General features: G+C 48.2%; 7 protein-coding genes across 7 annotated transcripts; 1 reads left to right on the top strand and 6 right to left on the bottom strand.

The window, feature by feature from the left end:
* Window positions 1-3,529: 3,529 nt before the first annotated feature.
* ACHE_30706S (ATP-binding protein) lies at window positions 3,530-5,822 on the bottom strand (the record flags this gene model as incomplete). The annotated part of the gene is made up of 5 exons (XM_043277354.1): window positions 3,530-3,639; window positions 3,697-4,133; window positions 4,183-4,490; window positions 4,595-5,343; window positions 5,405-5,822. The coding sequence occupies 5 exons, from the start codon at window positions 5,820-5,822 to the stop codon at window positions 3,530-3,532; spliced, it is 2,022 nt and encodes a 673-aa protein (XP_043135241.1).
* A 6,526-nt stretch (window positions 5,823-12,348) lies between these two features.
* Window positions 12,349-13,896, bottom strand: ACHE_30705S (uncharacterized protein; the record flags this gene model as incomplete). The annotated part of the gene is made up of 3 exons (XM_043277352.1): window positions 12,349-12,549; window positions 12,597-13,063; window positions 13,116-13,896. The coding sequence occupies 3 exons, from the start codon at window positions 13,894-13,896 to the stop codon at window positions 12,349-12,351; spliced, it is 1,449 nt and encodes a 482-aa protein (XP_043135240.1).
* A 490-nt stretch (window positions 13,897-14,386) lies between these two features.
* Window positions 14,387-14,984, bottom strand: ACHE_30704S (uncharacterized protein; the record flags this gene model as incomplete). The annotated part of the gene is made up of 3 exons (XM_043277351.1): window positions 14,387-14,395; window positions 14,454-14,572; window positions 14,624-14,984. 3 exons carry the CDS (start codon window positions 14,982-14,984, stop codon window positions 14,387-14,389), a joined length of 489 nt encoding a protein of 162 aa, XP_043135239.1.
* A 1,089-nt stretch (window positions 14,985-16,073) lies between these two features.
* Window positions 16,074-18,688, bottom strand: ACHE_30703S (cell division control 45 family protein; the record flags this gene model as incomplete). Its single annotated transcript, XM_043277350.1, has 2 exons — window positions 16,074-17,882; window positions 17,939-18,688. 2 exons carry the CDS (start codon window positions 18,686-18,688, stop codon window positions 16,074-16,076), a joined length of 2,559 nt encoding a protein of 852 aa, XP_043135238.1.
* Window positions 18,689-19,225: 537 nt separating this feature from the next.
* On the bottom strand, window positions 19,226-20,440 carry GPI8 (GPI-anchor transamidase; the record flags this gene model as incomplete). The annotated part of the gene is made up of 1 exon (XM_043277349.1): window positions 19,226-20,440. The coding sequence occupies one exon, from the start codon at window positions 20,438-20,440 to the stop codon at window positions 19,226-19,228; it is 1,215 nt and encodes a 404-aa protein (XP_043135237.1).
* A 490-nt stretch (window positions 20,441-20,930) lies between these two features.
* Window positions 20,931-21,785, top strand: ACHE_30701A (DUF1014 domain protein; the record flags this gene model as incomplete). The annotated part of the gene is made up of 3 exons (XM_043277348.1): window positions 20,931-20,987; window positions 21,108-21,211; window positions 21,278-21,785. 3 exons carry the CDS (start codon window positions 20,931-20,933, stop codon window positions 21,783-21,785), a joined length of 669 nt encoding a protein of 222 aa, XP_043135236.1.
* Window positions 21,786-22,112: 327 nt separating this feature from the next.
* On the bottom strand, window positions 22,113-23,241 carry pex7 (putative peroxisome biosynthesis protein (Peroxine-7); the record flags this gene model as incomplete). Its single annotated transcript, XM_043277347.1, has 2 exons — window positions 22,113-23,016; window positions 23,078-23,241. 2 exons carry the CDS (start codon window positions 23,239-23,241, stop codon window positions 22,113-22,115), a joined length of 1,068 nt encoding a protein of 355 aa, XP_043135235.1.
* Window positions 23,242-24,562: the final 1,321 nt, after the last annotated feature.

Below are 24,562 nucleotides of genomic sequence, written 5' to 3'. Positions count from 1 at the left end.
GGTTGTTTTGCTAAGCTGCTACCATTCTAAACCTTGTTAGCCAGCTTTTTTCAACTGTGAGACCTTTGCCCCGTTCCTCAAGACATCGTTAAAATTTGCTGTATTTTCAACACTTTACGGTATGTTGGACATTGGATATTCGATCAACCTAGTATTGGAGTTGAAATTGTTTAGCAGGGGTGGTACAGCCGGGAATCACCATGGTGCTCTTGTTCAATTCTTCCGCACTTCCGGATACTGGAAGCAGAAACAAGTAGCTTACCATATCGGGTCCTATCACGTCTTTGTAAGTTGCATATTTGTCTTTGATCCCTTCACCTTTCCCATGACTGAGGTTGGCGATACCGACATGTCTGCAGACGTGCAGGAAGACGATTGTCCAAACGAGCGCAGTACGTCTTGCGTTATGCATTACAGGTATAAGCTCCTATAGAGCACCAGCGTCCAGTAAAATACTGGACCAGATGCAGTCCATCTGAATATTTCTCTTTGCTCTGTGGATGTTGGGGGTAGATTGCACAGCACTGGTTCTGCTCAGTAGTTCTTATACAGTCAGATGCGTTTTGCGCTTTGCGTGATGGGCGGGTACAATGAGAGAATTAGGCGGCGCGTGATGTAATCGAAAATCGACATTATACTCTCATTAATCTCTGGCAATTTCAGTTGAAGAATTGATTACGGCCATAATGATACAGGGAGATAAAGGGTCAGTAGGCTGATTGCTCAATTGCTCATGGAGAGAAGCTCTTAGTTGAAGAATACTCTACTACTTAATTAGTAGCACGATAAGATCTCGCTAGGGATGTGACGATTTTACCAGATGCGTTGGATATGGGATTTCAACCACATAGCATTGTCCGTGTTATGGACACACGGAACGAGGTGACGTCTTCTCACCAACATCAGTCTCAGGTAATCCAATAAGAGATAGGCTGGCGTAGATTTGTCTAACAGATGAATAGACATTTGACTGTAGCTAACTCATGTTATTGAATTTGAGCACAGTCAGCCAGTTGATAAATGTGGAAGCTGATTATTTGAGGTTGATGGAAGAAGTGTAATCTTCGAGAAATCCAGGAAGGAAAGGGCTGGTCAGAAGGGCTAATGGTGAATGGAGCATCAGATTCATTCTGACTAGTTCCAGTGAATCTCAATATTGTCCCAAAATCTCTACATGAAATGGTACTCTCCTTCTACAGCATCACATCAAACCGAAATGAAGATGAAGTCAATTCCCCTTGCTCAATGCTGAGTCCTGGGATGGGAAACGACAGGAAATTATCTTTCAGTGACTTTCCGGGGCATAATCAGAACTGTGAATACCGAATAGGGTGAGAAAATGGCGTACTACTTTGTACTACTATCTTAATTGATGAGCTAAAAACCTCTTCCAACACAGACGGCGCGAAGTCCTTGAAAGTCGATATGCCTGGGCTCTGAGTCAGGATCAAGGAGGACGAGAGCATGAAATTCCTAGCTTTAGTGAAGAACATCAAGCCGCAGAATCCGATCTAACAAAGCAGATTCAGCTTTGCGTCACCGCTAGAAGGTACCGGCGCCCCAACGTTGAAGCTAACACATTCGCATCTCATTTCAAGGAAAACCGGAAATGAACAACACCCTACCAGACAAGATGTTAGCAAAATATACAAAAGTTCAGGGATACCAACGGTCATTACGGATCATTTTGGAGCACTCCAATGAGTCTACATCGCGACATAAAGTCCCGTTATGGAACATAGCCATTACAACTCGTCAACCGCTAACACCTCAATAATACTTCAACTGCGCTGTCCCCTTTTTTGTGGGCTCGTTCGAGACATACCAGAAATCTTTTTTGACAGCGTTAAGGCCTGAAAGATTTGAGCATCAGTTTACCATATGTGGTGGTATAACCAGTGAGGTAACCGAGGACTTTAAACGCACTCTCTTTTTTCTCTGTATAAACTAAACCCAGTACACACACCGATGATGGAATGAGCTATGGTCTAACCCGCTTATCCCTCGTGTCATCTGACTACGAGAAAAACAAGAACTCGCATCAAGAGGACGCAAGGCTGTTCCCAGAATCTATGATACCAGACGACATTAAGATTTGCAAACACGCCACTCGTATACTGCATAGCGGCGAGCTCCGAAGCATTGTGGAGGGAATTACTGAGTCTATAGACAGAAGGAAATTTGAGTGATAAGGCCCTTGTGGAGTGCAAAAGAGCGTTCTCTCTGACTCTAGCCGTATCAATTGGTTCGTCGGTCTGTGCCCGTACCTATTAATAACGTCCAGGAAGCTACCGCGAGCGCTCACATGACCAAGGGTACCAACACCACCGCGAGTGTCCCTCAGGGCACGGCCACCAGTATCTCCTGGGAAACGAACCTTACAAAGGCCAAAGATTGGATGCGGATCTGCTTCGGGCTTTATGGATTATCCACATACGTACTTGTTTTTCTAGGCAGCTCGAAGGCATTCCCTTTCCGTTTTAGCGCTCACCCCTCACCACTTTTTGCTCACTGCGCGGACCTGAGCACGCCCTCAACAGCCTGAGCTGATCGCTGAGTAGGGGACTGAGCAGAGGGTGAGTAGCCTGACTAAGATAGCCTCAATAAAACGCACCACGCTAGAGTTTCATCTGAGTCCATTTTTCTTCGTAGCGCTTTTGGCCACCACCCCTTTGACCCCCTCAACAAAGCGAATAGCACCATCAATGGAACAGGAAATCGATGCCATCATTCCTTCTGCTCCACTTCTTACCATGCCAGCTTCTCCCCAGAGATAGTGGGGTAAACTAAGCTCCCATGAAGATTCAATTCGCTCTAGAGACTACCCTATGTCTGGGGAGCGTGCTTCTAGCTCTCAAGAGCAGGATCGGCTATCTTAGGATCCAGTCCAGCACCCCTAGGAGTCTGAAGAAATCCCAGGAGCAAGCAAGATAGAACCAATTGTCACAAAGGCTTACTGCTTAGGATGACAACAGTAAATGATCCCTACTGACATTGTAAAAGTGTTGTTGCCCATCAGCCAAACGTAGCATCATATTCCTTCCATGCAACCGTGCTTTGTCTGTAGTCTCATACTGTTCATATACTTACTATTCATTGTAAGTCTGTGATCACTCATTATTCTTTTCTTTTCTACTTGTGTCGAGTTATAAGTACTGTATCACTAATCCATTCCCTCTCAGATTCTGCAAAAAACGTTATCGTGACAAGTCTTGACCAGAATCCAGATACAAGTCCATAAGTCTACCTTCCCATTCATCGACTCGCTTCCGACTGTAAGGGCATTGCCTTTTTCGTCACGAGCTCAGTCTAGTAGATAAAACGAGATAGTATTCTTGATCTAAGCTAGGTAGCCATAAGACGAGAATATCGGCTTTGGAGAGGGAAGAAAAGAAGCCACGGGAGCAAGACATAGGAAACCTGGTGGATTAATCTGATTTCTTGATAGTCAAGTCGACTACAACTAACAAAGATACCACAAGACAGATGCAAGTAATCGGTGTAATAGCCATATTATCCCTGCCTCTTGTCAATTCCTTAGATGCACAGACATCATAAGAACTTTCTGATAGTTATACAGCTGCAATTCAGAATAATCATTGATGAATACAGCATGCCATAACCTAGGCTCAGAGAACTCTATCAAGTTGTTAGTGGAATAAATCATAGATACTGAATTGAACACTGAGAACACACCTTTGGTTGGTAAAGAAGTCGCACAGTCGATTATGATCCAATCCTTGACCATATTCTCCTTCAGCCAGGGATGATATTTGCCACCCTCCTTGAATCGAGAGATATGTTCATCAACTTTATCATGATTTCTCAATAATTCAATCGCCCATTTCTTTTCTGGGATATAGAAATCCACTCGACCGTCCTTGGTCCTTGACCATTCACTGGATATCGGCACACCTCGCCCTGCTACATGGGTGAATCCCCCGTAGAATTCATCCTGGTACTGAGCTTCCACAGGTCTGGGTTGTGATGCACTTGAAATTTTTTTGCCCTCAGCTGAACGCCTCAGGATCCTGATGGAGAATTCACAGAGAATCTCTTTGCATAATTTTGGTAGTGAGTCAAATCTGGCAGGCAGGGTTATTGACATTGTGCCAATTGAATATTCAATGTATCTAAGATGGTCAGATCAGAACAACAATAAGGGCATGCAAGAAGAATTACTTTTCATGTAAGCGTGATGGCAGAACTGCAATATCATCACCATCCAGAGCTACCCTGTGAATCCAACCTTTCTGATAACAGAACTTGATGCTTGCATCATTGATATCAAATGGAATACTTCCTTCTTCTGTGATTTTGCACAATGTGTTGGAGATTCCATTTGTAGCTCTTGATATATCTGGAAAGGAGCGATTAACTGGCCGGGTGCTTAGTTTGTCAAAGACTGTGGCAGCGTCCTCCAGGAACCAGATGATATGATCTTCTGTCAAGGTCCTAATATGTTCATGCTTAATGTCTTGACGATAGGCCTGAAACTGTTAGCTTTTTTGCTCAAATATGGTCTCTCAAAATGCCCCAATGTGGGGGGGGTTCAGCTAACAAAAAAAATACTAAAGAGATATTTGGCACATACCTCGTAAAGTACATCAACTATTGATGTCACCGCTCCTGGATGGCCATTTGATAGTGCAAATATATACTCCAGGGCACCTTCATCAAAATTGAACCTCTCTTCATATTGAAATGTAAGCAACCGTGAAACAACATCCTTGAACTCTTCTTTGTCATAAAATAAACCAATAGGTGGTGAGTTTTGCTGGCCTTGTGGCGTAAATGAGATGCATTGTCGGTTGGAAAGCCTGACTGGAGTGAAGAATGTTTGATCTGGGCCTGTTGCCGGACTGCCGTAAGAGCAGAAAAGACATAGTTTAAATTTGTAAACATTAGGGGTTAGTCTCTCTTTGAAGATTGTGTTCCAGAGCGTATCATCACTGTAGGTTGTCTGTGCCTCATCCACAATAATAACAGTGTTTGATGTCAAAACCCAAGAGAGATCATGTTTGGATTGTGATGAAGTCACAGTGAAACTAGTGGTGGAGACACCTTCTAGTTCCTTATTCTTTTTTTTGACAAGCTCAATAAGACTGCCCCAAGGATCTTCAGAATCAAGTTCTTCCCATTTCTTGATTAAGAAAGCCTTTCTTCCCTCTTTGCGATAGTAATCTCTCAAAAGTTCAGAGAGACGTGTTTTCCCACTGGCTGGAGTTCCACGCACATGGACTATGTTCATGTCATCCAAAATGGCTGCAAGTTTTGACACTGTACGCTCTCGAGGGCATATCAACTGATGCTCTGCGATGGACAGTGTCCGAGGTATATTCGCTGTAACATGTAATTGTTAACTAAAGGCATGAAAGGATCATTAAGCATGGGATATTCTCACCACCTTGTGATTCAGAGCGCTTCCGTTTCCGTGTAGTGGTATCTCCGCTCACAACAACAACAATATCCACATTTGGATCCTTGCTTTCAGGGAAGGATGGGTTGGACGTGATCATTCGGCGTGGATGTAGGAATTCACCATTTTTCACATCAAACTCCTCTTCATAATTGAGTTGCACAACAGGGCAGTAGAGCTTGAGATCACTGTAGTGAAGTATGGTATTCTTGATTTTTTCCCTGATTTCTTCCCAGATCTTCTTTTTGAGAGTGTCAATATCATCTTGGTCTGCAGCACACTCTATAGGAAATGACTGCTGAAGATCATGGGATAAAGTGCACCATAACTTGCGAGTACGCGGTCGAGACATTATCAAAGATTGGATTGGATTGAGCACCCAGCTGGTGATGGCGGTGGCCATTGTAAGATAAGGACTAGAAGTGTACCTGCCTGACGAGAACAAGGATTGCACCTGCCTGATGAGAACAAGAGTTGCACCTGCCTAATAAAGGCGAGAAATACACCTGCCTGACAAACAATACTGTATGAAGAGGGTTGCTGGGCGGCCTTGTTACACACAGGTAGGCGATATGTGTCAGTTTTCCATCCAGGATTATTTTACATCAGTTGAGAAAGAAATTTTCAGGGAATAGAATGTAGTGAGATGATCATTATGATCATTAGAGATAATTGCTAAGGAAGACCTGCCGCCAAGGAATGTGAGCATGTGATATTAGTGTGTTGTTAGTACCCAGCGGGTCACGTGCCTCACCGCCCTCGCTTTCTGCCCGGTAGTTATATAGTTAGCTGAGCCGATAGACCACCCATCGAATCAACGACGCTTGCCCACTAAAAGGTTATGAGCCCTCTTGCTCTATAGTGAGAGACCATTCTTTTAGAGGTTTTTTGTTTGGTTCCTTTAGCGTTTGAATCTCTTGCTAGACTAATCAGATTGCGCTATTTGTCTGTGAGAATTCATAGCTATCGTACGCTCCGATATCCCCTGAATTCAACCGCTTTTCACCACCTCCCGAAGCAACGTTGTAAAATTCGCCAATATGCCCCCAAAGAAGAATAAAATGCCGGCAGTCCTCCAGCAGGAGACGCCTCATACCATACGCCACCATTCTACCAATCCTGATGCTGAAACTGTCATGGATATCGACGACCAAACTCATGTAAATCCCGCCGATTACCCAATTCCCAATACACCACCCGGTCAAGGGGGGGACCAACCGCAACCTCAACCCCAGGAATTTGCCTATATGAACGCCAAAGGAGCCGCCCAGCCGGCTGATACCCAATCAGAACACCAAACTAGCCGATCGGAAACCACAGATGATCGAGATGAGATCATTCGTGTACTTCGTGATGAAGTTGATACCCTCCGCCAGGCTAGACAGCCTAAGCGTACATCGTCTGGAGGGGGTAGTCAACTTATGGAGCGACTATCAGAACTGTTTGAGCGATCAGATAGTCGGTCAGCGTTTGAACATGAACAAAGACGAATTCAACAAGAAAAGCAGGAAGTCCGAGAGGAAGAAAAGAGACTTCATGAACTTGCAAAGACTCACTGGCGAGATACTCGACGCCTACAAGGCCGGGATAACTATTCCGAATGGAGAAAGAACCTCCTATTTGATGCTGACTATATTGGCGCCCGAGATGTTTTACTTCGCCCCAATAATGTCCCTAAAGACACACCACTGCAGTTAGCTCAATATACCACATCCAAGCAGCTGCTACATACCCGAATTTTAGACCGCTTGACCCTCGATATCCTCCATCAAGTCCATACAGACCATACTCAACACCCAAGCGAGATCCTATCACATTTAGATACCATTTATGGTGTCTCACCTGCAGAAGAACGCCTGCTTCTTGTCAAAACGCTCATGAATTTGAAACCGAATGGCAACACTGTTGCAATGATGCGGCAGTGGCAACGTATAACCACTGAGATAGAGCGAAAAGGATATGATGTCTCAGAGATATGCCATGACATAGGCATCATCCTTTTAGGTGACTTCCAGCGCTCATTCGTCCGTACTCAGTTGGATAATCTTTTCGCCGGCTCAAAAAGAAACCGCTTTCATGAGATGGATATGGCCGACGTGATTGACCAAATAGAAAGCCGTACACCACCTCCACCACACACATATCGACAGCTCTCATACACAATTTATCGACAGGATCCCTGGAATCCCAGTCACCCAACTTCCAACCCAGCCAATCGTGGCACACACAAGGGGGGAGCTCTCAACCTAACTCCCTGGGCTCCAACACCTCTAGCGAATCATCGTTGCCTAATAAACGATTACCCCTCTGCTCTCATTGCAAACGAGGCCCGCATCCACTGGATGATTGCTGGATACTTCACCCAGAGAAACGACCCCCACCGAAATCTGACAATCCAATTTCGACATCAAATAACTCTAATACAACGCCGAGGAAGCCGGATGGCTTCGCCAATCTAGCCCGTTCAACCGCCAACACAGATGATTGGGTACTAGATACTGGTGCCACCTGGACTATCTATGATGATCAATCAGCATTTGTCAATTACATGCCACTGACGACAACGTCGACTGTTGGACTGCCAGATGGCAGCACTCATAAGGTAGAAGGAATTGGAACCATTCACCTACCCATTGGAGAGCACGTGGTAGAGTTGAAAAATGTCCGATATGTGCCTGCACTACACACACGCCTTCTTTCATTTAACCAGCTCGAAAAGCAAGGCTTTCATATTCAGCTGACTGCTGAAAAGCCTTACCGATTCCGGATAATCAGTCCCAATGGCTCCGCTTTCCTCATCTCCAGAACAGTTGAAGATGGCATGTTCGACCGTCTAGAGGCTGAGAAAGGTGTAGCATATGCAGTCAATGACACCAAGGAAACCGATGAAAATAAATCAAGGAACTTGACGCCAAATAGGCCTCCTCCAGCCCCCATTGAACACTGGCATCATCGCCTATCCCATATGAATCAGCACGATCTACAATACCTACATCGAATTGGACGAATCAATATTCAAGGAAAGAAGCTCCTACCCACCTGTGATTACTGTCGCCAAGCAAAGACTACAAGAAGAGTAGGCAATGGGCCGACACCCCGTGCCACCCAACCTGGCCGGCGTTTGCATGTTGATATTTTTGGTGGCGGCCTAACACTAGGCAAGCCATCTGACGACGATACCCCTCCTGCAAACGGCAAATACAGATATGTCATGATCCTTACTGATGACGCCACTCGAATTCGATGGCTATTTCCTCTTCAAAATCGCGATAAACCCAATCACACCATCAAGAACCATATCGACTGGCTTGCAAAAATAGGCTATCAAGTAGCCTATCTGCGAGGAGATGGTGAATTCTTCAAGAACCCCCGAGATTGGCCTGGCATAAAAATTGAACCATCCGCTCCATATTCACCCTGGCAGAATGGTGTTAGTGAGCGTGGAATTCGGATTCTTTTGGAGCGCACTAGAGCCGTTTTGTATGCATCAGGCTTGCCGCGCCGTTTTTGGCTAGATGCCTTAATGGATACAGTGCAGAAAGCCAACTATCTGCCCACATCAACCCCTTTGTTCAATGATCCAACACCGGATGGCAATATCCTAAACGAGCACATCAAGAAGTCAGCCTTTTATATCCCTGCGGAAGCTTGGGAAAACCGCCCAATGAATATAGCTTACCTCCGCCCCTTTGGTGCTAAAATATGGTATCATCGCCATGGCACTCAGAAACCAGAAGATAAAATAGATGCTCGTGGAGCATCTGGCATACTTCTAGGTCATCGAGCGAGCAACATAGCTCTGGCTTGGGACCAGGAAAAAAACACCATAATTGACGTGCCTGATGGGCACGTCGATGAGGGAAAAGTCTCACTTAGCAACCCGTCATTCACTGAGCCATCAGTGGCTCTACACGCTCCATCAACCAATCAACAAGAAGCACCCCAACAACCTTATTCGAACAACACCCAATCTTATTCAGACGACATCATGACACGCCCTGCCAAAGGATTCGCTGCGTACACAGTTGGTGCTACATCTCGAGATGTGCCTAAGACACTGAAGATCGCTCTGAATCGAGATGATAAAGCTAAATGGTTGCACGCAATGGAAAAAGAGATTGCAAAGCTAGAAAGCAAAGGGATCTTTGAGCTTGTCCGCATTAGTGATATTCCGAAAAACAAGCGCATATTCCCTGGCAAATGGGTGTATGACAGCAAGGAAGATTATGAGCCCACAGATGACCGATCTTATAAAGCCCGATGGGTGATTCTGGGCAATCTTGTTGAGAAAGATGATATGCAGTATGACTACTGCAAGTATGCCCCTGTTGTATTTGCAGCCACCACTCGCCTGCTCTTTGCTTTAGCTGCAGCACATGGATGGCATCTGCGGAAATTTGATATCGCCGTAGCCTTCTTGAATGGGCTACTAATGGATGAAATCTACATGCGTCAGCCAATTGGATTTGAAGAGGGCGATGGCCTCGCCTGGAGGCTAAAGAATTCAATATATGGCCTTACCCCTGCAGCCCGCATATGGTATGACACCATGACTGCAGTATTTCACCGCTTGGGCTTCAAGACATGTCCATATGATGCTGGACTCTTCATTCATCAAACACGCCCACATCTTTATATTACCACCCACGTCGATGATTTTCAGCTTGTCGCTGAGCGTGCTGAGGATATTGAATGGACGAAGAACGCCCTAGCCAATGAATGGGAAGTCAAAGATGTTAGCGATATGACATACTATCTTGGCATGGAAGTGAAGTCCGAAGACGGCTGTATTTACCTCAATCAGCGCGAATATATCAAGGAACTCATCAAATCATTTGGCCTTGAGAAAGCTCACTCACAGCCTACCCCCTACCGACAGGTTTGATGATAGATGATCTACCCGACAGTACCATCATCACCCGCGAATACCAACGTGGTACTGGGAAGTTACAATGGCTCGCAGTGAAAACCCGACCTGACATTGCTGAGGCAGCTTGCCTATTAGCCCGTTTCAACACTGCACCAACCAGGAAATGTTGGAACGCACTTCTTCATGTCATACGTTACCTAAAGGGGACTATTGATGAAGGTCTCATCTATTACCCGCATACACAAAGAACCGTCACTGCCCAGCTGCAGGGATTCTCGGATTCCAACTGGGCAGGCCCCAACTCAGACCGGAAGTCGATTGGCGGATATATCTTCCTATTTGGTGGATCGCCTATCTCCTGGCAATCAAAGCGCCAGACCTGCGTGGCGACAAGCAGCAATGAAGCCGAATATATGGCTGGCTCTGAGGCAGCCAAGGAAGCTGTTTGGCTTCGCCGTCTTTGTTTTGAAATGGGCCTGATTGGCCATGAAACTCCACCACTAGAGCTCTATATGGACAATGAGGGCGCTATTGCGTTAACTTCAACAGAAGGAACTAAACGCTCGAAGCACATCGACGTGCGATTTCATCATGTACGAGACCTGCAAGCTTTAGGCCTAGTCAGCGTTGAAAGCATTCGCTCCAAGGAGAATCCGGCAGATGGACTTACCAAGATCCTCAACGCTCCAGCCCATCGCCACTTCTTTCATCTCATCAATATGGATAAACATCATCAAACAGACAATACTGCGGATGAAGAAAGTTGTTAAAGAAGGGAAGATTTAATTGCTCAATAATAGGCATTCGACATCTCGGCACCTCACTTGGGCAGCCAATCGTTCAGCCCCTATACCTTTGCACCCTTTCTTGTTCGATGTACTTTCACTACTTTCTCACTTCTTGATTGATTTTTTTTTGCCTGTTTATTCTTCTGCTTTATTGTGTATGCGTTTTGATGTGTATTTAGAACCTCTGATCTCCGGGCACCCAGCTCGGGCGAGGGGGGGTGTTAGTACCCAGCGGGTCACGTGCCTCACCGCCCTCGCTTTCTGCCCGGTAGTTATATAGTTAGCTGAGCCGATAGACCACCCATCGAATCAACGACGCTTGCCCACTAAAATGTGTTGATTGGTTGATGTCGGAATCCATAGCTCGGAGGTGGACTATCTAAATTGCCGATTGTTTTGTGTTAGTCAGCTTGCCCTCATAAGTTAGTTAGTTAAATGCCAGATAGGAGCTATACAGTAATTCAGACCTCTTGCGCTTCCATTGGTTGAGCCATATGTCCACTACACCCTTGGTTCCGACACTTAGTTAGCAGGAATAGGGGCGGAGGATCGTCCGTCACGTACAGCCTTGTTTAGTTAAGCATGACTGCGGCCCGGTGGGAGCCAGCATTGACAGGGACCAAGAATCATCTCATCCTAACCCCACCTCCCCCTGACCTTGAGAGCAAATATCAATACTTCTAATCTTTCTGTGATCTGTCCATCAGTTCCGCTCAACAATATTTCGAAGAAATAGAGCCATTCACACATTCCTTGGGAACAGACAGACTAGAGGTTACTTGTTAAGTTGCAACATGTCAACCCTCGACAAGGTGAAGATTCTTCTTGTGAGGCAAAAGTTAGCCACCAAGCAGTTGATTTATATGAGGTGGCTGAGTTGACTGATCACCGAGCGTGCCCTGAGCAGGCCCTGAGTGCTCACTGAGTACTGACTGGTGACAGAGAATACTCACTGAGCAAGCCCCTGAGCGCCCTCGTAAAAGCGGCGGCATCCGGAAGGGGAAAGTTACGGTCGCTCTAGAAAATCAAGTTCGTATAGGTACATATATACAGGAAGCAGGCCAGATGAAAGTCACGAGTTATCATCTTCTCGTGCCCAGTACGGTTGGTGTTTTCACATCCTTTGAGGGGCTGGCTATAACTAGGTTCTACTCCTATACGAGGCATTCAATCGAATGTTACGGGTCTCTAGTTAAACTATCTTGTATATAAGCAATAACCATTCTCACTTTATACGTACACGTCCACAATATTCAAAGCATAAGCCCTAATCAATGCCACGCCTCCACCAGCTCATACAACGTCGACTCACTCCCCACATTTCCCGGAAAGACTACAAACGGAGCACCCCGGTGCCTGGATGAATGCTCATCACATCGCCAAAGTGGTACACCCGGTGCAGCTTGTCCGACGACCAGCGCACGCTTGATATTAAGGCCTTTAGTAGCGGCGTCGGATGAGGTGATTCCGCCCTACGATATTAGTACTGCGTATCAGAAAGAAGAGGATAGTAATATACCTTTGCAATGATATACCGCGGCCGTACTTCAATCTCTTGCAGTACTCTCACGACTGCTTCCGCGACAGTCGTGCCGATTGCCAGGGAGGATATTTTGTCGTCGCCGGTTACGAGTTTCCGGCTCGTCATGACCAATGTATCTTTCCCAGCTTGGAGATATTGCTCTGTTTCTTTGACGATGCTCTGGATCGTGCGAAGTGCGGATTCGTGTGATTCAAGAAGCTCTTCCACCTTGATTTCGATTATGGCTAGTTCTTTGCCGTCTTCCTTTCTGCGGTTGATCAATGTGTGCACCTGCGCGGTGGTCTTGGAGACATAGGAACCGACGAGTATCAGTCCGCCTGTATTTCTGGGAGAGGGTAGGTGGAGTTCATTTGCTATGATGGGTGCCTTAGAGCGGATTCCTAGACGGGAGGATACGAACGCTGCGCCTGTGCGGTAGAGGAAGTGCTTTCCCTTTGCTTCGGCTACAGATCCGTTAGAATAGCGTATCCAGACCGGTGGACGTAAAAAGCATACCTAACAGCAACCCAGCCACAAAAACATGCATATCCGACTCAGCAGCCGCATTGACAATCACCACCCCTCCCCCAGAGATACCCAAAAGCTTCTCACAAACCCCTTGCGGACCTCCATTCCGAATATCCCCAATAGAAATGGAATGCAACTGCTCCGACTTAAACCGTCCAGGCGCCTTCTCCATAACATAATCACTCAGATTCGAACTCTCATACCCAAACGTCGCATCTTTTGCAAACTGCGTCCCTCCGGCCGGAACCAGCCTCTCCCCCTCCGCAACATAGTGCACATCACTGATAGTAAATCTACCCCCTTGATAGAAAAACGGCGCTAGGATCCACGCATCCGCCTCCCCGAACACAGACTGCGCGACATCCACCTCGAGCGGGAAGTGGCCTCGTAGCGTACTATCACTGCGGAGGACAATATCGACAATTTGTTTGGTAGCTTTAGCGGCTTGTGCTACGTTCCGACAGATCTCGTAGATCAGAATTTCTGCCTCTGCGGGCGGGAGTGCGCGAGAATTTGTTAGGATGAAGAAGCCCGGGGAGGGGCGCTGGAACTCCTCGACCAGAGTGTCAATGTCCCAGACGGCGAGGACGGAGATATCGTGACAGGTTTGGGTTCCGGTTGGGTCGTCGTCGAGGACGACGAGGCGGTTTAGGGAGGATGTTGAGAGGAGGTGCGTTATTTGGTCTTGTGCGTCAGTGGGATATTCGGGGGGGAGTTGGGCTAGGGTGTCGGCGCGGGGGAGGACTGGGTAGACTTGAGGCGATGGCATTGTGGTTGTTGTAATTGAATTTCCTTCTGCCTTCTTTGTGTTTTTGCTTCGTAGTAGAATTGTATAGACAATGTTCAAATAATGTGAGGACCGGAGAAGACATCGCAAAGAATCGCGGGGAACTATGTGGGGAGATCGGCCAGAACTCCGACTATGATGCAAACGCCCTTTAAGCAATGTTATTCCTCGTTGCCCTATCTAATGTAACTATTGCACCAATGAATAGCTTAATTCAACTCTCTAGCAGTCAAAAAAGGATGGCGAAGTAACTCAGCAGTCGACATCCTCTTCTGAGGATCGCGCTGCAACATCGAAAGAATGAAGCCAGACTCTGGATATTCTCATCACCAAAATCGGACGGTAACCTATCCATCAAGTGCTTGGTGTAGTTCCCAAGCACCTGTTCGATTTCATAACGGTGCTCTTCATCGATCTGTTCCTTGGTGCAGCGCCAAGCTACAGCCTCAAATATTTAAGGTCTCGTGTGCCACTAGTTCGACTATCTGGATACATGTGTTAATGAAAGAATTCGATTCAGGGTAGAGTAGTCAACATACTAGACAACCCAAAGTCCAGATATCAATTTTGTCATCCCAAGGCCTCTGGTCAATTAGTTCAGAAGCGTGCAAGGCTAGTGGGGTTACTAGTATCCGATCGAACTGGTCACTTCGTAATGCTGTAACAACATATTAGAACTTGTATATCTGTGATAATTGATGTGGCTTACCTCCAGCCAAATCACCAACCTTAGCCAATATATTAGACGTCTTCATACTATCCAGACGCACCCGACGCTGCTGTGGCGATACCAGATACTTTGGAGCATTATCATCCCGCTCCACCCCTTCCAACAGTACAGCAGGATTGAGAGCAGGTCTCATAAGCTCATCATATTGTCTGACTCCCGCAGTCGAAAACAAGATATTCGCAGGCTTCAAGTCAGTATGAACAATACCCCGTTGATGCTGGAGTTCCAACCCTAACAAGGTCTTTTCAGAAACCGACCGCACATATTCCACATCACAAGGCTTTCTATCCTTCTTCAAATGACCAATTAATCCATATGTGATGTCCTGGCCGTCACACATTATAACTGGAGACGTAAGGTACAGATGAACCCCGTTCGTGCCCTGATGCTCGACGCCGTTGTGGTACCATGCGATACATCGGAACACCAGCATTCGCCTTCCTTCTTCAACATAACGAAAGTATGGCGAATCCAAGAACTCCTGGCTGTCTTCAACCCCTTAAACCGAAACCATAACGTATATGCCAGCTTTCCGATTACCTTGTACCATTTGTTAAAGATATCATCGAGGTAGGTGGTAGCCTCCTTTGCGATACTCATGCTGCCGCTTTGGACCATCCCCCTCGCCCAATGTTTAACAGAAGCTATTCAGTAGAATGGGAAAAGTGACGATGTGGACTAGACGCTGGGAAACGACGATGTTGACAATGGACCGGCTGTAAGATGATAGATAAGAGACGAGATGATAGAAAGGGGGACAAGGAGAAGGAGGAGAAAAAGAAAGAGAAGCGAGATGCAGCATGCAAAGACATTGGCAAGGTGAATGAGAGGCGGGGCAGTATGGTTGGCCCGGAATAGATGCAAGAACCCTAGTGGAATAGCACCCTCAGTGAATAAAGACATGTCTTTATGTACATTCAATGATAAACCTCACGGTTATACTAGACACAGCCCTAGTCATCTGCTATGATCTGAAACCAGTCTTATTCAGTCTATTAAGGTCATGCTAAAGCCCGGGGTCTTCTCGGTTATAAACAGCAAGGAAAGAAAGAGAAAAGAAGACAACATTGTATGTGGAAAATCAGATACAATATGCAATAACCATCATGGTCAAGATCGAACAAGGATGCAAATATTGCTGGTCGGTTGAAGCAACAGCAAATGCAGGACGAGAAAAGGAAAGCAACCAAATGAAAGGAATCGAGCCCCAAACCAAGAATGAGAAGACAAGAAAAAAGAATACAAAGATTGCAGCCGGTCATTACACATATAATCTCATTTTGTTCCCTTGAGAAACCATTTCCTTTACTGTCCGACTCCCCAACCACCAATCCCATGCATAAAACACAATGAAAAACAACGCAAATGAGGGTAATCGGCAAGTGATGAAAGAAAAGCAGAAACGATGACAACAACAGAGGTAAAAGGATCAACCGACGACACTGCGGAAACTCAACGCTTCGAGAAACCCCCCCAGATCCTCCTTTTGCACCTCGACTACACAGTGCTCGAAGCTATCGATCCGGACTCGCGCGTTGGTTTCCTGCACCACTTCCTGGAACGCAATACCGAATCGATTCCGCAAGAGATGTCTGTCCGCGCGTATATCCTGTTCATCGTCGGATTCGGACTCGGACTCGGATGACGATTCCTCTTCGCTCTCTTCCTCGTCCTCCTCTTCGCCAGTTTCATTGCGTTTGAGCCGTTCCGCGGCACGCTTGGCCCGGCGTTCTGATCGTTCCCGTTGCTTTTTCTCCTTGGCTTCCTTCTTCTTCAGGCGCTCTTCCTGCCGTTTGTGCATAGCAGAAAAGTCAACGATGCCTCCGCCTCCGCCGGTTCCCACGACCACGTATAGGTCTCGGTCCTCGTCCAGCCCAGCTAGAACGAGGGGAGTTCCTGCGGCGCGCTTCTTGCCGACTTTGACAGTGCCGCTTCGTTCCCGCTCTTGGACACGAATGGCTTCGGCAATCCAAAGTGCAAGTTTGGTCAGTGCCCCCGGATTCGTGAACAGTCTGACATCCGGTCCGTCCTTGACAACCGCGATGCGGAATGCTCGCAAATGTCGAATCTGGTGTTTCGAAAGTAACGACGTGCCGGTTTGTAGAATAGCACGGTGAAGATGTTGGGCTAAGGGAAGTGCTTCGAGAAGGAGAGTAGGAGAATCAGAGGTGAGAGATAGGGCATCGTATGCACTCCAGAACCGAGGTAGGAGGCTGGATAGGTCGGATTCAGTAGACCCATCCGGGACATCATCATTGGATTTCCTCGGTCGCGGTAGTCGTCTTGTATCCCAGCCGGCGGCAAGCTCTTCCGGTCCCACTTCTAGGATAGCACCGATAATAACACCCACGTCAGTAGCAGAAAGGCAAGCCTTCCAGCCCCAGCAGCGGACAAAACCCCATCCCTCGCGAGAAGTGGCGTGTCCTGATGCTTCTTGGGGAACTAACCCATCTAACCCATACATAGGTGCATATTTAAGTAGTCGTTGTCGTAACACCCTTTTCAACTCCATGTCCATATGGGTATAGTTCTGATGGCATTGGCTCAGACTAATACCCATCTTGGCTAACAGTTTATGTAACCGTTTCTTGCCGGTCTCAGTCCATACATGCAACCGTGATGACAAGTACGGACTGTGAAGCATACTCTCATATAATGACCAATGCCGCACAAGAATAAACCGGGGTTCTGGAGAAAGACGGATGGATTTATCTGTCGGTGATCTTGCCGTTGTCGGAATAACGCCATTGATTTCCCCTCGAAGATCTCGATCTCGTTCGTAAGGATCCGGCGGGTTCAATCGATGTACTTCGTCTCGTAAGATCTGGCGGATATGTTCGCCTCGTTCTCCACCCCAGCCAGCCAATCCTCCAGATTCCGAGGAATCGGAAATGCCAACACCAGACATTGTACGACCACTAAGCTCCAAGCTAGAGACACCCACGATGGCCAACCAAAGCAAGTCATTATCTTCACGACCGAGCTCAGACGCGAGGGAGTAGACCAGGGATGATATAGGTTCCGAATACGATGTTCCGGCGGAATAATAGGCGTGGAGTACACTTTCGTGCTTTCGTTTCATTCGGATGAGACGTCGTTTCAATGAAAGAGCAGATGGTTGCTTGGGTTCTGCAGGGGACGGTGAATCTGAGGTTGGAGTAACGGAACGCGAGGAATTCGAGGAATCGTGTGGACGCTGTCGTGGGCGACTGGGAGATGAAATGAGGAATGACGAGCCCTAAAAAAACACAATTAGCACAATCTCTCAGCAAACGCACAACATTCAATCCGCACCGAATTGCTTCTCCTCCGTTGACGAGGCGGCCCGTCATCTTCGTCCGATTCATCCTCATCTTCCCTCCCTGACCACGACTTGCGCTTCTTCCCTGGTCTTGGCTGATCGTCATCTTCACTATCAGACCCAAGATCTCCCTCCTCATCATCATCCACCTCCGGCATCTCCAGTAGCGCCGAATACGCCTCCCGCTCCTTGCTCAATTCTTCTTCAATATCACCATCGTCGTAGACCACAATACCCCCATTCCCAGACGCGTACGAGGGCGTTATACACCCCTTGTCAACACCGCGCGTATTCATCCGAGCCCGCACATCAACCTCCTGCCCCAGCACAGGCTGTCCCCCAAACACATTACTCAAGTTCCACGGCCGCCGCGCATCGAACACCCAAACCTCCACTCCCCCCAAATCCTCCATCTCGTCTTCCGGATCGCTCAACGCCAGGATCTCAGTAAGATCCACCAAACCACCCACCCCTAGACAGACCACGACGCCGCCGGCCCCCCCGTTCTTGGTCTGCATGGGCTTAACCAATTCTTCGCCTGCGCGAGCGAGGTCGCCATATCCGGCTACCGGTTGGATCTTGTGCGGGATGTAGTCGCGTTTGAGTAGGGCCGTGAAAATCCGACAGGCGCAGAGGGCGTCGGGTTCGAGGGCGACGAGGATTAGCACGGGAGGGGAGAGAGGATGGTGCGATCGGAGGAGCTGTAAGTAAAGGTGTGATATGAGTTGGCGCGGAAGATACATCGCAAAAACCAGGGAGTCGTCAGTGAGCGACTGACTCCCAGGAAGCAACGCGCGGAATAAGCAATAAGACTGTATGTAGATATAAAATAGGAAAACGCTTGTCACCCGGGGTTCCCCCTTCCAGGCTCGTCGTCCCCTTCTTCGCTTTTTTGGCAGTTCAGTTTGGTGAATTTGAGAGGGATTGAATCGTATCAATAACAAACGCTGTCCGGGGCGATGGGAAGGGAAAGACTCGCGACGCGTCGAGGCACGTGCGGAGAACAGCGCCAAGCCCCGCCCTTTGCTGCATTCATTGTTCAATTATTCCCATGGCGATGAATTGTTTTAGATTCAATTCTTCAGGAATATAAGGCTATGTTATGGAATTAGAAGAATGGTACATGAATTGCAGTGTTATCTGTACACAAAAGGGTATAATGATTCCAGACATCGACGCCAAAAACACCTTACGCGCATTACAGTACTCCCATTAAGGTAATATGACAATTTCCGTCGAAGATTGCATAGATCGAAATAATTTTATGTGTGTAAGTCGGGTCAGGTCCTGCCCAAGACCGATCCGGCAAACCACGCGGCAGCACATGCACCGAGCACAGAGACCCCCACGAGCCGCTTTTGCCAGCAATTCTCCTCATTCATCTTAGCAGGCCCGACATTCTTGCGTTGCGGAAAGTAAGAGGATAGGGTCCGCGATTCTGTATTGGATTGAGGTGCCTGGCTGTTGCTCTGGTTGGATGCATCGCTGCGGGTCGTCAAGTACTCCTGATCTCGTTTGCGCCATTTCTCCACCAGCCGTGCAATTTCAGCCAGATCCTCTTGAAGTGAGCCAGGATCGGTGGCATTTGCATTCTCCACTTCCACGTTCTGGACGTTCCCGAAGAAATCCACCACAGTGCGGAGACGCCCTTCCTGCTCGCCGCCGGGGAACAGATCCCACCGCACACCTGGCTGAGAATGAATTTTGGACTCATCATAAGAGTCGAACAAGTCACCCAGCGTCAGCTTCGAGTTGGCGCTCGTCACCTGGGTTTCGAGGAACTCCAGCACGTAGTATGTCCATCGGTCAATCACCGCAACACCGACATCATTATCCGCATGGTGGGAGTAAGAAGACTGGTCAAGCTCACTCGATCCCGTCGCGATGATATTGGGCGAGTAGAAGTGGGTGTACATCGTATTCGCCTGGCAGGTGTCGATCATGAACAGTAATTCATGATAGCGCTTCTTCTCCCACATCTGGCCAAATGCGTCCGCCAAATCCCATGCGCCAATCTCTTCTGCGTCCTGGAACTTCAGGAACTGATCCCCTCCGTGCCCAGTCATGTATACCAGAACATTACTCCCCGCATCGGAACCAAGTCGCTTGCTGCGTGGCACATCCTCGTCCAGGCGGTCGGTGAGGAGACGGATGAAGTTCTCGACGGTCACCTCGTAGCCCCGATAGTCGACTTCGATGTTGTCTCCGTAAAGGTCCACCGCACGGTCTGCGTTACTGTACACGGTTCCGGGGAAAGCGTTTCGAGGGTTGCAGGCCATGTCATCAGGCAACATCAGAATGATTTGCGAATCGGGAATCCCGAGACGCTTCACAGTGCGGTAAAGTGAAAGGACATTGGCGAGGTGGCGGTAGTTAAACCAGAAGCGCGAGGTCGAGACTAGAACGGCCCAATTCGACGTATGCTCCGTTGAGGCCGGGAGGATGCAGAGGAAGAGGAAGGAAAGGGTGAGAAGGAGCCTGAGGATTAACTGCATGGCGGAACGGCTATAACATAATAACAAATGCAGTAATCAAGACAGGCCAGCAGATGCTACCAAATCGAGGCAGAAATGAGTGGTTACCAACTGGCTATCGAAGAGAGTCGAATGGAGGAGCCAGAGACGAACGAGATTCACGGAGCGGAAGTTGGAGAAAGGCGGAGAGCGGAACGGCGCTAGCGGCGAGCTTTAAAGGGGTACGCTTTTGCAGATGCATGCAAAGAGCACTATTTGACCTCAAAAACTGGAAATATGATATGTAGAGGTCATAGTAAGTGTCTACTAAAGCTTGGATAGCAATCCACATCCTTATTCTGGCAAATCGTCCATAGGGCTCCCAAATCACATGCCATTCACGCTTTAGTCATCCCGCCGCCGGAGCCGGAGGCCCATAGAGGATTCTCGTCCGATACGTCGTCACAACATCTTGTTTTGTCTCTTTCCTGAGCAGACGACACCACTTTGTTTCTCCACATCACCAGCCAAAATGGGAGGCAAGAAGAACGTTGGCGAGAACTCCAAGAAGGCCGCTGGCCAGGCCCGTGTATGATCCTCTTTTTTCCTTTTCCTTTTTTTTCTTCAACCCCGCCCCCGCTTTCGAGTTACTCTACGTACCTGCGCTCGGAGCGCATAATGTGACTAAAGCTGACGATGTGCGATGCAGAAAGCGGATGCGGCCGCAAGCAAGAAGGCAGCGGAGGATGCCAAGCGAGCAGCTGAAGAGGACAAGCAATGGCAGAAGGGAGCCAAGGGGGGTAACTCCAAGAAGTAAGCCCGTCGCAACCATACATTTACTCCGAACCCAACCTCTAACCAAACGCCTCCACAAAATAGAGAAGAAGCCGAAGCCAAGAAGGCCGAGGCAGCCCGCAAGAAGGCCGAACGCGACGCTCAACTCGCCGCCGAAGAAGCATCCCAGCCCTCCAAGGGCGGCAAGGGTAACAAGCAAGCAGCCCCCAAGAAGTCCCGCGGCCTAGATCTCTCCCAGCTCGACGACTCCCCCGCCGACCGCAAGGGAAGCGCTCTGAACGCCACCGGTATCGACAACGCGCTGGACGCCCTGTCGCTCACGAACAAGGATACCTCCAAGATCGACCGGCACCCGGAGCGGCGATTCAAGGCCGCCTATGCTGCGTATGAGGCGCGTCGCATGCCTGAGGTTGAGGAGGAGCACCCGGGTCTTAGGAGACAGCAGCGGATTGATCTCATTAGGAAGGAGTTCGACAAAAGTGATGAGAATCCGTTTAACCAGGTGCATGTGGCGTTTGATTCTACGAGGGAGGAGATCGCTCATGTGCGGGATGCGGAGAGGAAGAAGGTGGAGTCGAGATTGGCAAAATAGGCTGTCTCCTAATCGTTGGGTTAATGATGAGACGTCTTGTTTCTGGCATTCGTTGTCGAAGTTGGGTGGCGCCGCGACCGTTATACCTGGAACTACATGCTCCTAGATCGGGAGGTGCGCCCCCAAAAAACAAATGGTCGATGATGGTATGAGGATAAATACCGCATTGTGGACTATGTGACAGTATAGACTTGACGAAGGTCAAATGAATACCACTTGAATGATATAGCGCTAAAAACTGTGTTGGGAAACTGATATACAAAAATAAACATTCAATGCCCAATAAAATATATGGTATCTCATGGCAATCTATCTACCCAATGCGGTTCATGCACCCATAGCTGCTCGGACATCCCACACAAAAAGATTCTCATCCCATCCCGTACTAGCACACCATCCCTCACTCCCAAACATACACCAGTCCACGCCCGTCACAAACTCAGTATGCTGACCCATCCGTCCCAGCTCCATACCCATAGCCGGAGCAGGTCCCGAGCGCATTACGTCCATATCACCCATCCCAGCGTCTGACCCGTCACTCCACGCGCGACAGGTCATGTCGTAGCTTCCTGAGAGAAGGATATTGGACAGATGCGGCGACCAGGCCAGCTTGCGGACGGCATATTCGTGTCCGATCATCGCAGCCATGGGACCCTGTTGTGGCGCACGGATGTCGAATGTACGGATGGTACGGTCAACGCCCGCCGTCGCCAGGACGGACGGACGGTATTTGTTCCAGTCATGCGTCAGCGCTTCAGATGGGGGACATGCTGCAGGAGGAACGCCCGGTTTACCCGGTATGGGCGATACGGGCGCGGCATGGATCGGAATCTGAAGTATGAGATGGTTGGAGGCGGAGGCGGGGGTGCGGAGATCGAAGATGCGAACGTAGGAGTCGGAGGTGACGCAGGAGAGGATGTCGGGGGAATGAGGCGAGAAGGCGGCGGAGTAGGTGCAACTGTGCGTAGGGAGCGTAATAAGGGACTGAGGACGATGAGGCGACCATACGCGCACGGTACCGTCCCAACTGGAGGAGCAGAAGCGGTCTTTGGCGACTAGATTCCAGTGCACGCTGAAAACCTCGCGGTTATGCTCTCTCCAGTTCTGGATGGGGAAATCGTTCAGGTTGTTGTCGAAGAGCTTGATACTGCCATCTCCGGATGCCGTGAGGACCTGATTCTCGTGGATTTCCGACCAGGCGAGGTCATAGAGGGAATCTTGGGTGGTAAACCTGGCAATAAGCGTTGAAGTCAGCGGCGGGATGGTCACAGCGAGCGCGGATGGATAACAACCATTTGACCGGTACAATCCCATTGGGAGTCAGTTCCAATATATACAATCGGCCATTTCCGACGAGTCCATAGTTAGCTGATGCCGCAACAGCCAGCCGATTGTCGAAGAAGGGGGAGTATTTGACCGCACAGCCGTTGTAGCCCTCGGTGCGGAAGCGGAGCATGATTCGCGTTCAAAAGGCCGAGAAGGGGATCAAAAGATGACAGCAGAGAAACAACGGACAGTTATTTGTGCGAGTTTGTTGAATATCTTCTAAAATCCGCGCCAATTCATGAGTGGGCCAACATGCATGGTGGTTGTCGTGTGGAAGTACAGAGTAGAGGTAGAAGTTCAAGCAGCAAAGAACATGAACCCGGGGATAAGAGACCTCGGTTCAGATGCAATGACCTCACCCTACCCGACCACAACAGTGTCCTGGCAGTTTACACTGTAGATTGCCGGAGACATAGCTAAAAATCGGGAAGAATAGTTTCAAATACGTTATATTTCTTTTTATCTTTCACACTCACGACTTCGGTGTTATGGTCCGTAAAAATATATCTATCCATGACGCAGTGGCGCATCCACCGCTATCGCCGTCTCCATCACGATCAACGACCACATTAAGAACACGACTGCAGTACAGAGTACTTGAATAAGGATTTACAAATCCCGTTGCTAGTTTTCCTTGAGAAGGGATTCTCGATGAGTTTCGAAGACGAGACGCTGGAGTCTTCCACAGAGTACGGAGTACATGGTTGGCAGTGGATCGATATATACCTCTGATTCCTCGTCCTCCCATCTTTCACAGGAAACTCGAGAATAGACCCGAATCCTCCCTATAACTACCTAATGATAATTTTCAGGACAATAATTTGGTGATTACTTAAAGCTATAGGCGTGTTACTAGGTAAAAGAAAGCATGCAGAAGACCGCTAGTGCGGGTAACCATTCATTGACCATGATAACGGGAACACAACTTCTATACAGGCGGAGAGATATGCATATGAATATGAAAACTCTTTCATCTCTCAAAGATAGTCGTTATACAATGGATTGGACCCAGAGTACTCTTCGAAATAGGCAAAGTGTAAAGCATCGGGTAGCTAGAGGATATCAAACCCCAGTCACTTAAGCTGATGTATGGGTAAGTCGAGCATATTTAGGGCAGAGAAGTTTTCCCTATTTCATATTAAGAGGACTGTATCAAGACCAGATCGTTTCTTTCGTGTTAGCCCAATCTCTTGACTCCTCGTTTCCTGCCTGTGAATGGTTGACATCAAAAGCAATGTCGCTGTTTTCCGCATCAATGAATCCTGCCTCGAGGAAACATGTCACCAGGGAGGTATCCAGTATCTCTATAGAAGCCATGCTTCTAATTTTGCTGTGACAGTAGGTCCATCATCTCTTCCCGCAAGACGCGTGATTATGCCCAACGGTGCGGGAAAAACCGCTGGATGGCAGGGCGTTCCATGAAAATTTAACGATTCGAGGAATTTCATTTC

Source organism: Aspergillus chevalieri, chromosome 3 (genome assembly GCF_016861735.1).
Source record: "Aspergillus chevalieri M1 DNA, chromosome 3, nearly complete sequence".
Lineage (NCBI taxonomy): Eukaryota > Fungi > Ascomycota > Eurotiomycetes > Eurotiales > Aspergillaceae > Aspergillus > Aspergillus chevalieri.
This window is presented reverse-complemented; position numbering and strand designations above follow the sequence as displayed.